The 13,495-nt window shown below is 39.2% G+C and overlaps 1 protein-coding gene across 6 annotated transcripts in view; it reads right to left on the bottom strand.

Annotated features, from left to right (window-relative positions):
• Positions 1-4,796: 4,796 nt before the first annotated feature.
• The window catches only part of LOC307171369 (transcription factor COE3), a 104,002-nt gene continuing 95,303 nt past the window's right edge, over positions 4,797-13,495 (bottom strand). For 2 of the 6 annotated variants that reach the window (XM_079892958.1, XM_079892959.1), the window contains exons 14-16: positions 10,902-11,084; positions 8,618-8,824; positions 4,797-7,442 (exon numbers count right to left, since the gene is read on the bottom strand). In XM_079892958.1, the coding sequence (XP_079749084.1) occupies positions 7,411-7,442; positions 8,618-8,824; positions 10,902-11,084 (422 nt within the window). In that variant the 3' untranslated portion in view covers positions 4,797-7,410. The remainder of the gene's footprint in view (positions 7,443-8,617; positions 8,825-10,901; positions 11,085-13,495) is intronic. The other 4 variants (XM_079892960.1, XM_079892961.1, XM_079892962.1 and 1 more) reach the window with 2 other exon arrangements.

Genomic DNA, 13,495 nt, shown 5'->3' with positions numbered 1-13,495 from the left:
TGTACATAAAAATAAAGGAATTGTTTATAATTAGATGAGATGACCATTTTTATATACACAATATTCTTATTTTAGTATTATTTATATACTATTTGAATTTTGTTTTAACTTTTTATATTATTTTTGTATTTTCAGTTTTCTTTTTTAATTTTAGTTTTTGTTAAATGCGTTTATCACTTTTTTACATTTTTATATTTCTATTATGCTTTATTTTTATTTAAGTAATTTTAGTACTTCAACTTAAACATTGATTTCATTTCATTTCATTTTTAATTTGTTTTGATTTTAGGCCTTTCATCTAATATTTTTATTTTATTTTATTTTATTTCAGCTTTATTTCAATTATAGAATATGGTTTTAGTTAACTATAAAAATACTGGTACAACCCCCCACTTTTAATAAAATCTCATTGTTAAATTCTGTTCTGTTAAATTTAATAAAATGATTCTATGTAAAGTATAGTAATGTGTATTTGTTTTTTCACTGGGCGTTTGCAACAAAAAGAAGTGCATGTTTACATCTTATGAAGACATATATTAAAATATATATTTACTGTATAAATAATTAGTTTGTGCTCCAGATGTCTGCAGCGATTGTCTCTGCTCTCAGATAATGGTTTATGATGATTCTGCATATTTTTGTTCTTCAGGGGTTGGCGTTATTGGGAAGCACTCACTCTCTGCCTCCATTTCCTGTCCCGTTTAATCGCTTCCAGGTGAGAGGTGTTCCTCCGACCTCTTCTGGGAATGCTTATTAAAACTGTTTTCCTATTGATATCGTGGGTTTGATATTTACCAGATTTGACAAAGTAAAGATCTCATGTTTGGCATAATATTACAAGAGAAACATAAGTGAATTATTTGGCCTGCACGGCTGGAAATATAACACTGTTAAAGCGCAGGCTTGAAACTCAATCCTCGGTCCCACACCACATTTGGTTTTCATTCTTTTTCTCGAAAATTTAACAATAGCACCCAGGGATTAAGTCATGAGGCAGGTCGCAGCCAAACCAAACATCCTGCCTCCTACAGAATAATGAAGACAGATGAAAAAAGGAAACAGGTGTAAAGTGTACTTTTTTTTCCTTTGTTTTCTCAAGGAGGCGTTTTACACCGAGGTTGTCTTCGAACGAACGAAGGCCGTCTAAAAAAGAAAAAAAGCGAATACCAAAACAAAACAAGGGATGTTATTCTTCTTTCAACACAAGCAGGGTTCCCGGGACGCAAGCTCTCTGGGATGTTGGAGGAGTGATGGGGCTTTCTCCGGCTCGCCTCTTAGCCGCTAGGATCGAGTTTCCCGCCAAGGGGGGTGTGACAGCGCTTCTTCCCCAGCAGAGCAACCACATCCAGCGACACTTCGTCTCGGTGACCCGGTCACACTCTCCACACGGCCCTCTCGCTTCAGGGCCACACAAGGTCCGATTGGCAACGGAAATGATAATATTTCTTCAGCTGAATACAGCGAGCGCTTTCAAAACGGAGAGATCGTGGTGAGAGAATGAGGTGTGGTTTTAGGCGGAGGTGATGACAGGAAGGAGGGACTAACTGGGAAGAAACGCCGCTGCGGTCACACGCAGTTATAAGCCTCCTAATTAAAGTGAGATTTTCTCCTCTATAATGGCAAACTGATTTGGTTTGAACAGTTATTCTGACAGGTGATTTTTGCAGCAACCTCGGCTGTGAAAGACATGCATCTTTAAAGCAGTATTCATCGAGAGCCACCCGGTAACACTTGTCATACTCAATGACAGGTGGAGGAAGAGCAAGTAACAAGTGTTCAGCAATGCATGTCTCACTTTATAAGCAAACGCACATGAACTGAATCAAACCACGTCAATTTCTCTTACGTTAGATCACCGCGTGACCCATGGATGTCAGCGTGAGATCTTTCCCATTCTTGCTCCCCCGTATGGAATTCTCTTTGCTAGTAGCCCTAACAAACATTTAAACGTATCTCACGATCAAAACCGAGATTGGCTTTGACAAGAATGATGGATCACTTCTCAATAACTCACACCTGCAGAGGCCATTTGCTTGTGCCACGCTGTAACACAATCGTCAAATCCGGGAGGGAACCGCAACCAACAGCGGGAGATACGCCTAAATAGGTTCTCCTTCAGACGAGGGCCGACCATAGCGCAACACATGGTTTCGATGGGCCGATGTGATCTTTCCAGAACTCCTTCAGCGATCGTGGCTTCCCTGGCTGGAGGTGAACTTTTGCACGGGTGATTTATGCACCTTGTGAACTGTGCAGAGTTGGTGGAGGGATCCTATGTCATCATAGGCTGAGGCCTCATGCACTTCCTGTTTAAGATGACTTACAGTTCCCTGTCAGTCCTCTGGGCCTGTTTTACTGCTGCCCAACCCCTCGCAAAAGCAACGGCGGGCCTGCACTGTCACTATGACATCATCAGGACACAGGAAGCTTGGCCATTCCTTACTTGTCAGGGTGGCTGATACGCAGATGGGCCGTGCTTGAGGAGTGACATCATGGCATTGAGTTCTCTGACTCACCCAAACACCTGGAAAGGAAGTCTTTGAGAACTATTTCTTGTATTATTTGTACATAAATGCACATTGGGGAACAACATATAAAATATAAAAATGAAAAAGGTACATTATGAGTCAAATGTTTTCTCACACACACTCATTTGTATTTCTACTTCTTAACTGAATACATTTTGTTGAACGATGACTTTTTTGAGCGAGCTATTCTTTTAGGGTAATGAGAAACAAATACAAACCAGTGTCTCTCACTCACTTACCACAAATTCTTTACTTGTTTTCATATTCCACTAATGCCACATTTTTCTTCTGAAATGTCCATCAAACAAGAATATGAAACGGGAGTCTTGCCCTAAAACTGTCAGGTGTGGCTGGTGGTTTCAAGCTTTGACAAACCAGCTCTAAATGCTTCCCCTTTATGCCTGGTACACACTGTATGGTTTTAGGTTGTCCCAGACGAAATTTGACCAATCTTAGCGATTTTTCTGTGGTCGTGGCTCCAAAAAGTTGGTCCTACGTCATACATTGAGAGAAATTCAAAGATGGCCGTTGTCATGACCTTGCGAAAGATAGCCTGCGATCATTTTCTGACAGTTTCAGAAAGCATGATAATCTCAAGTGTGTTTGCTGCTATGACCTAGCCAATACAAATACAACATAAAATGGCGCATTGATCAACGCGACACTGCGCCAAAACTTAAAACTACTTACTTCAAGCTCCATTTGCAAAATTGGCTTTCCAAGTTGGCCTCTTTTCCCTAGCCAAGACCGTGTCCATATTCTCCTCTTTCGACTTTTTAGCGCACATTAAAAAACACAATTGCCAAAGTGCGATTCATCTTGCTCTATTTGTTTACCACTAGCGCATGCTGATTACCTTTTATTCTTCAATTCTAACTTGCGTCGTAGCCTACGATTCAATAGGTTTCATCATTGTACAGTCAGTGTGATTTGTAATGATCTTATTGGATTGCCGAAATGCATTACACAAGATGTCCGTCATTTGGCTGCACCAGTCATTTCTTTGTGGAGGTATTGGAAGCGTGGAACTGTTATCGTAGGGCTGACGTATGGATGGCAGTGAAACACAAAACTCTCCATGGGAAAACTCAGACACTGATAGCAGCCTTGCATCTTTGAGGAACGACATTCTCCCACTCACAAACAGACAAGTGGATATTCATTGAGCAACAATAGCAGGGTCATGGTAGTGCTGGAGACTTGCTCATTCAGGGTTGTGGAGTCTGGTCTCGGCAGCATGGACTGGGAGATAGACGGAGCTCTGATACTCCCACACGTTCTGGAGATACCAGGCAGATTTCCTGTTTATGAGCTAAAGCTTTGATACAAGCTCTGCTGCCCAATGGCATCAAAGGCTGTGAGGACCCAGAAGATAAAGATACAATGTCCGGCTGCTGACTCTTCACTGTAGATGAGCAAAAACACACGTTGATGCAGTTACACTGAGCATGCTCACATTAACATGACGGTTCTCCCTTGTACACATGCATTGAAGCCACCAATACATGTAAATGTGTTCAATTGTTTTTTTTGTTTTTTTTCAGTGTAAGCATAAACCTTTACATTTAGTTGGATTTATACTTAAAAACACTGCCAAATGAATCTTTTTTTGCACTGTGTACTCTCTTCTACTTTTCCTTTAAACTTCTGCTCTGAGATATATAGTGGATAGCTAGTAAGACTGATTTTAGGTGTAGACAGACATGCTGTAAACTAGCCAGTGTCGACTGTGCAATTTGTGAGACTGTCAAACTCTAGAGGTAATCAAAAGGCCACCAGCTTCATGTCTCAGATATTTCCTTGACATGAGCACAAATCACGTTCTGAATATCTCCCTCATTCTGTCCTATCCAAGCAGAGAGCTCAGGAAAATTACTGCGCTGGAGTGATTTCAGGAATGATTGATTCTGATCTGCATGGGTCAATGTGTCTTTATGCAGGTTCAGCGCATTGGATTTGAGGGCCAAAACTCTTGGAAAAAAAACTGAATGTGGTCTTTGGATAAGGTTTCAAAAATATATCCCATCAACTGAGCAGTGCTGGCAGGCAGAGCAGACCAAAAGGTCGAAACCTTGGAAGGATGAGCCTCGCTGTGAAGTTTGGAGCGGAGCTGGAGATTTCTGGCCTGAGATGGTCCACCCCATGCTGAGAAGCACAGCATAAAAAGTGACTTTTATAACTCGATGGACTGTTGATGTTTTAAAACATTGTGAAAGTGAAAAAGAGGCTGTGCTTTTCACGTTATAAAGACGCTTAACAAAATGCTTTCAAGCCAAATGTAATCTTTATTTTTCTGTTTCTGTACAAAAAGCACGGGATCACAGGGAAAAAAAATCTGAAAAAAACATGCATTTATTTACAGCATGGTCAGAGAGAAAAAAGGAAAGTAGAATACATCTCCCTATCTGAATTCTAAAGACATTAATTAAACATTGTGCTTTGATATATTTTGATATAATATTTCATATTTCACAAAGATGCAGTACCTTTCTTCATTTCACTTTGAGTTCAACATTTCCAAAGAAAACAGGGTTTGAGAAAGAAGGCAGAAGCCAGCTCTCTACATCTATGACAAAAAACCTTTCACAAGCTATTAGGAAACTCAATGCATGGGTGAAATGGATGGACGTGTGTGCGCGTGTGTGTGTTTGACTGTGTCCAGCCAAGCTGGATCTCTGAGATGTTTTCATGTGAACTTTGAGATTGAATTCAGCTGTTGTAGTATAATAGGGCACTGTCAAATTGTATTTTCTTTACCCCATTTATGTCTAAACTCCAAAAGGACGAATATGAAGTAATTAGGTCACCTGTGAAATTAAAAGAGGTCTTCAGAAACCACTACTTCTTTCACATATCATCTTTGCAAACACACATCTTCACATACTTCAAGAAAATAGGAAAAAAACATGACTGGAATATTAACATTTTACGTCGTTTTCAAGTGCTCACAGTTAGTGATATTTGGTCGTGTCCAACCAAAGAAACCACCTTCATGAAGATGACAACCTGCAATATGTTGGTCACCTATGTCATATTTCCTCAATGATTTTCCACATTTTCTCAACTGAAAATTGCCATTTTTAATGTATCATATCACAGACTTTTTTCTTGATTTTTGATTTGGAATGTTGGAGCACATCCTATTTTAAGGCATCATTATATCTCCTTCCAATATTTAATTTCACAGCTCATCCACTGAAATGTGGATAGCGATTTGCATTTAAATACAGATTGCATAACTTGTGCATGTGTGCGCAACAACAGTAACAATATCACTAGCCACACTGACCTCACTGAATGGTTCCACATCAAAATGTGCTCTGTTTCAACAGGTTTAGGCTTCTCTGATACGGTCCGTTTCTGGACATGTGATACAATAATCATGTGGCACATTAGATATGACAGCATAAAAATGTTGACATTTCACCAGTCGACGCAGTGTGGCGAAACAACGAATATCTAATGTAAAAATAAACCTCAAGAAGGACAGAGAAGTATTATGGAAACATTTTAGAAACATCAACAAAATCACATGATGAACAATTTCAGCTATAATGACCAAAGCAAAGAGTAATCCCAAAAAAATCATCTGAAAACATACTGGTGCATATTTGTATAAGGTTTTCTCTTTTTTTGTTCTTTTTTATTATCATTATTATTTTCTTCTGCTTGCTAAGATACATAGCTCTTGTAAGTGCCCCAACAAAAATAGTGCATTAGGAAATAACTATGATCATACACGTTTCACAAGAACACACAAGACAAGAGGAGGAACAAGAACACAAATGCTTTTAGCAAAAAGAAAACATTAAATATACGATTGAAAAAATGTTTTGTCGATTTGTTTTTTTTGTTTTTTTTTACAAAAGTGGTGAAGTTTTACACCCTGCTTTAAAAAAAACAGGTGTCCTGGTCATGTCCAGACCTCTTTTTTTTTGTCATTGTTGTTTTTGTTTTTACAAAAAAAGTGTAATCCCTTTTATTTTTCACTCTTTTTACAATATCTAAAAGGTATTAAGACATCAAATGTGTTGACAGATATTTGATACTATTATTCAGGCCTAACTCACCAAAGAAATCCCGAAACGAACTTTATAAATACATACAAAAAAGCACAATAAGAAGTTCAACAATAAGTCTGGTACCTAAATGTGATTAAAACTGCAGAAAGCATTCCTGGCTTAAATCTACCTATCCACACACCTGGAACTACACTGGAACTACAGAAACAGTATGAGGAAAAACGGCTGACATCCATCATCCCGATCATTGCTAAACATCACGGTTTTCAGTCTGGGATCATTTCGTCTTTGTGCACCACTCTGATTGTTTAAAACAAAAGCGGAAGGGAATAAAATCAGCTTGATGTTAAAAACCAGAGACATTGCATTTTGTAAATAGGAACGACTGGCGTTTTGAGCTGTGGCAGTCCCATCTGGATGAGTGGCGTCTCTCTTCTCACAGTGGAAACAGGACAGACATACAATATGAAACGAACAGAGAGGAACCAGTCTATAGACAACATCAGCCATGCAAAGAAGCCCCTACGGTCGTGGACGTATCAAAACCTCGGCTTCTCGTTCACATTGCGATATTATCCAGCTTTTATGGTCCTGCTCGAAATGCCACCCGGTACGGCGTTCTCAGAGTCTCCAAGGATGAAGTCTTAGAGGGGCAAAACAAACACATCTATTGACATTTCAGGACATGGGACATTTTCATATATATATATTTTTTTTTTAGTGATCCAGGTGTAGATGTTCTTTTCGGGCAGCTCCTCGTAGGACTGGTGATGTTCAATAAGGGAGTGGCAGACAGATTTGGTGAGCCAGTGAGTTTGTTGTGGGCTCAATGAAGCCTTAGAGGAAGATCAGGTTCCTCTTCACATGGGAGGGACAATCAGACCCGCCATAGCTGGAAGAGAACAACAACAAGATGTTAGTCGACAAAAACAGAGACGGTTCAAATAACAAGTATTATCTACTTTACTCGGATATACACAGCAAAAAAAATGATTCTCTAACTCTTGTTTTTAAGTACAAACATCCAAACATTGTTACATCAAGATAGATTTGACTTAGGATATTAATGCCCAGTTTCACAGACAAGGCTTAAGCTAGTCCCAGACTAAAATGCGTGTTTGAGCTGCCTTAACTGAAAACAACTTGCACTGACATATCTTAAAATGTCAGTGCCATTGTGTTGTCTCAGTAATTGTTTTTTCTAAGGCACGTTTATCAAATATAATTAAATGCCCTAATTTAACTAACACCTAGTCCTGGCTTAGTCTAAGTCCTGTCTGTGAAACCAGGCCTAAGTCTTTTTTTCTGAAAAATGTATCAAAATTTAGCGAGTTTATGTTTAAAACAAGAACAATGATCTGCCAATGGGGTCAGAAAAAAAATTAAGTTGAATTTTCTGACCCCATTCATTGGCAGATTGTCAATTTTTAAGAAAGCAAGACTTAATATCACAAGTCATTTTTCTTCCCAAGAAAAAGTATCTTGATTTAAGAATGTTTAGATATTTGTAATGGGACAGAAAATCATTAGTTATAATTTTTTTTTATTTTATTTTTTGCAGTGTATGACCTGTTTGAACCATAAAATTATGGTTATTACGGGTCAGTAGTGCAGCTCATTCCACAGCCAGTCTGGAGTGTGTAATACTTTTAGCTAACATTTCTACAGTTTAACAGTTTAAAGTTAAGAGTTTCCTTAGTACAAACTGATCTGCAGTCATATTGTAACATTTTGAGAATATAAGAAAGTTTTTGGCCTCATAGCATGCAAGTAACTTGAGAAGTGATCTTTTATGAATAAGTTATTGACTCCATGCAACTCTGAAGTAATTTTGATACTATTTTACACTAATTTTCCCCAACAGACATCTTGACCACCTGCATGAAAAACTAAAACATTATTTATTTATTTTTTGCTGTAAATGCAACCAATATAAGTAAAAAGTAGAAAGTTATGGATCAACTTTGTCCTAAAAAATTTAGTGCCATTTTTGTGTTGTTGACACATTCTAGAGGAGGGTCTTGTTTCCTGATTGGCTCAGAGTCAGGAGAGGGGTGGGGTGCTCACCCTGTAGGCTGCTCCCATTGGTGCTGGTGCAGGTGGGGGGCGGGGAGGTCTGTGGCCGGACGACAGGCGCGAAGGCGCTCTTCTGTTTGACTGCAGAGATCATATGGACAGGAGAGAATGAGAAAGGGCCCGCAGACAGAGAGATGGAAGTAGGGATGCATGAAGAGGAGGAGGAAGAGTGCTCCAATAGAGGACTGGAGGGGGTGACTGAAACAGACACACACACAGAGACACACACACGCCCGCACACACAAAGATGAGATTTATGAGGTGGGTCATGCCGATTGTTAGAGGGTTAATTGAAGGGGAGGGGCTATGGCAGAGTGAGGTATTATGGGAATGAAACCGTGTGCTACACCTGCATTGCAAAGTTGATCCATAACTTAGAACTCTTGAAGAGTATTTATGTCAATGTAGTCCACATTTGACTGCCAAACCACACTTTTGCAGAAGCATCAACATGAGAGCTGCTTTCTTTTATTGACACACGTATACGTAAAGCATTCCAATAGACGGAATTATCAGGACATCTAATATGCGGTCATCTGCATGCTTTGAGAGAAAGACAGGTAATAAAAGCCAATGGTCTTGGCGCTGAGTCTTGAGCAGAAAGCTTGAGCTTTCTCACCAAACTGGAGTAAAACCCACAATGAATTTCCTTCAATGAAATTCCAATTGAAAACCCCTGCCAACTTGTTTCCCATTTTTATAATGAATGGAAAGCAAACCTGCCCCGAAACAGCTTTGTGCAAAGCTCGGCCTGCCAAACAAGTGCCAATCACACAAAATACAGCTGCTATATATCGAATATATGAACAGTCTTCAGTATATAAACCTCATTTGTAATTGTCAGGCCCCCAGCGTTGTGATTTCCCCCCCCAAAAAATACAGCAGCAGCAGACGTATTTACATGAAAGTGCAGACAGAAAGCTCACTATCCTGACCGCAGCGAGAAAGCGAGCGTGTGACGGAGTGAGTGAGAGGCATGGAGGAGTCGTTAATGTGTTAGACATGAAAGGAGATGAAAAAATATGAGTGTTCGTGGAGTTAGTTCGGATGGAGACTTTCACAGTGCATGGAACAGCAGACAGACAATAACCTTTCCCTCACAGAACACGCAGACAAACAAACAACCTTAGCATTTCAGATTAGAATTAAGACGCTGGCTGAGTTGTGACCAAACATGCCTGTTGTGATATCCAAAATCACAAACTTTTTAGACTCACAACAGTTGAATTTAGACAACCATTCAGAATCCTAAACATACACTGATGAGTTAACAACAACCCTGCTGAAACAATTAGTACAGTATCTAACATATCCTGGCTGGTTTGTAGCTGATGAGTCAGTCTACACTCTTAGAAAAATAAAGGTTCTATATTGGTATTGATGGTTCCATGTACTTCCACTTCTTCATTGCAAGAATTCAAACTCCTGAAATGTATTTTCTCTTATTGCTAATACCTTCAAAATACATCATTCAAATTAAACTTTCCCACTTAAACCATTCCAACCCGTAAAATAAAAAATAAAAAAGTGAGCTGTGGTTGGTTGCTTTTCAGTCAAATTAGGGTGGTTTGACCACTGCATATGGAGAATATAGTGCATATCGCTGAATTAAATTTAATGCCATTTCCAAAATTTATATTTGTTCTCAGGTATACAAACCTCATACATACATTCCTTTTCAATGTCAAGCACTTTTTAACCAAACAAGACGATTTTCCAGGTATTGCAGGCCTTCAATTTCTAAAAGCTAAATTCAAACACATCAAGGACCTTGTGCGAACCCTGTATAAAGTTTGAATAATCATTGCCATATAATAGGGAAGTCCACACCACAGCTATAACGATAATGAGACAGAGGAACAATATTATTGGAATCATTTTCAGAACGTTTTTTTCAAGCTGATGAATGATTAAAAACACAACTGACTGCGAATTGGACTCCACCTGACTTTAAAGCACTCGAGCATTTAAAGCGGCAGATGCCATAACTGCACTGAATGCTAATAAACAGAATGTTGATCATTATAGGTGTGAACGGGCCTTAAGAAAAGAACTGTCTACTCAAAGGTTCTTTCAGAACCCAAAATGGGTTCTTGGAACACAAAATTGTGCACACAAACCCCCTCTTGGAACCTTTATTTTTAAGAGTGTAGCCTAGCTAGTGAGGCTAACTGAAAGTGAAAAGTCTTGCTGGTTAAACTAGTTAAGAAGCCCAATACACTGGTCTTTTCAGCAGGAATTCCAGGATCTGTTAGCTGACCAACAGGACACTCACTTGCGTAAGGAGAGTTGGCGGCGGATCCGTTGAGGAAGCTCGGGGATCCCGGGACTCCCAAGTTGGTCATTCCAGCTCCGTATCCGTTCATGGTGGAGGTGATGGTGTTGTAGTTGGCCTGCTGAGGTGTGGAGGTCGGCACGTACCCGCGAGGAGACACGCTGTTTGAGTTACGAGAGTAACCTGGAATGTAAGACACAGCGACAGGTTAAGGAGGACACTCTTCAAATATGAACCATGTCAGCCCTGGGATTTATTCTGAGGTTGCTTATTAAGACGCTTGATGTGATTTGTAGATGTTGCAGTTGGACTAATGTGTCTGTGACATGTTGGGTTTGTGTTTCTGGTGGGTGGGAAACATTGGTAAGTGTGAGAACATTTACCAACAAGATATCCGACCGCTGTTAAGAAAGCACTCAGTACAGTCAAACAAAACTTTGTCTATGTTCCCATAAGCAGCAGTGTTTGGGTGTTTTGGCGGATGGTAAGAGACAGGAGCAGAGCCATATTGAGAGACATGGAGATCACTGAGACCTGAGAGAGAGCTTTTTTTGACAGCAAGTAAAAACCCTAGTAACCACCTAGGATGAGGAAGCAGAGGAGTTCAAAACTGAATGAATAAAAAAATTAATTGAAAAAAATTATATGATATGGTAGATGATTTCACTTTTCTAACAAGTTTGTGTAATTTATTCCTGTAACAGCAAAGCTGAATTTTCAGCATCATTACTCCAGTCTTCAGGGTCACATGATCCTTCAGAAATCATTCTAATATGCTGATTTGATGCTGAATTTTTAAAAACTGGTTGTGCAGCTTAATATTTTTGAGAAACCGTGATACGTTTTTTCAGGATTCTTTGATGAATAGAACAGTATTCATTTAAAATATAATATTTTTGTAACATTGCAAATGTTCAAAATGTTCAATCAATAATATTCTTTTTCTTTTTACTGACCCTGAATTTGGAATGAATTTCAATTCAATTTACTAAATTAATACATGATTAACTAACTGTATTTTTCTATGTACATTTCTGAAATGCACTTTCTGTAAAGCTGCTTTGAAACAATATGCATTGTGAAAAGCGCTATTCAAATAAATTTGAATTGAATTGAATTGAATTGAATTTAGTAAGAAAAGCAAATTTATAGTTTTAAACTGGAAAACAAGTAATAAATTCAGAAAATCATGAAAACAGATCCACAGCCCTTTAACATGTCGTAGTCAAATGAGCCGCAACATACTGTACTGTAACTGCATCATAAGATACAAATATCATTCGTTAGCAGAGAGCCAATGTTCGTTAATCTAAAAACTTCCCTAAATAAACTGTTACCTACGTGGGTTGATAAGCCGCATGAAAGAGGTGGTGTATTCTGTAAATCAGTTTGCAACTTAATTAGAACTTGAAACAATAATTAGTTTGATGGATGAACGAGAAAAAGCAGCAGGCTAACCGAATTAAATCCTGCTGAAGTTTCACTGCATACGAGCATGAAGTATGAAATGCAATATTTTTATAATGGCTAACGGCCCTTTCCCATGACCTCATGGATTCCTGTAGGTGTTCCTTTCCTGCGTGAATGAGGAAAACAGACGAGAGGAGAACGGGATGAGTGCTAGCAGGAGGGAAAGCAGAGAGTGTCAAGGGAGAGAGAGTGCTTCTGTCTTCCTGTGTGTGTCTCTCTCTCTCTCTCTGATATAAGGAGAGTGATCTGTTCATCTCACATCCATTCCCACTTCCTGTCTGTGAGTGTCAGAGCTGGTGGGTGAAGAGAAACATGGCTCGGCGCTGCGATATTGAAAACACTTGTGCATGGAAATGCTCCCACACAGGGCATGAGATGCACGCATGCAAGTCCAAAAAAACTGCAGTTCTGTTTATTGACACTAGTAGTGCAGAAAGGACATAATTCAGATGTTTTAAACAACTTCTTAGAGATTTAAGTGGCTTTTTAAGCAACTTTAACCAATCATGTAAACATTTTATCCATTTATGTGGAATCAAACTCACGATCTTGATGTTGACACCATGCTTTAGCAGTCAGCTAATATTATAAAATTATTACAATAACTGTGAATGTATTTTAAAATGTAATTTTCATGTGATATCAAAGCTGAATCTTCAGTGTCACATGATCCTTCAGAAATCATTCTAATATGCTGATTTGATGCTCGAGAAACACATCATGCTTTATGACGTTGCTTTATGAACGCTAAGTGTTTGCCATCTCTCAGAATTGTAAACCAGTAATTGCTACTTGCTTATAATCTTGGTTTTAATACACAGACATACCCAAGTGCATGCATGCTGTGCTCATATACTGCGTTTGCATTTGCAAATAACGCGTTTGATTCTTGTAGCGCTGTCATTCTGAGTCTCTCAGCTCGTTCACAGCCTGTGGCTCACACTTCTCTCAGGAGTGACATGGAATGTGTACACACACACAGACTCACTCTGATGAACGTGACGTTTCTATGGGCAGGTGAGTGTGAGTGGCAGTTTTGAGTGCTGTGGGTGACGGGCCTGCCAAAACACAGCCATGTGATCGTCACGTGCAGTGCTGCTGGTCCGGGGCTGTGTTTGGGTGTG

This window comes from Squalius cephalus (assembly GCF_949319135.1).
Source record: "Squalius cephalus genome assembly, chromosome: 14".
Lineage (NCBI taxonomy): Eukaryota > Metazoa > Chordata > Actinopteri > Cypriniformes > Leuciscidae > Squalius > Squalius cephalus.
This window is presented reverse-complemented; position numbering and strand designations above follow the sequence as displayed.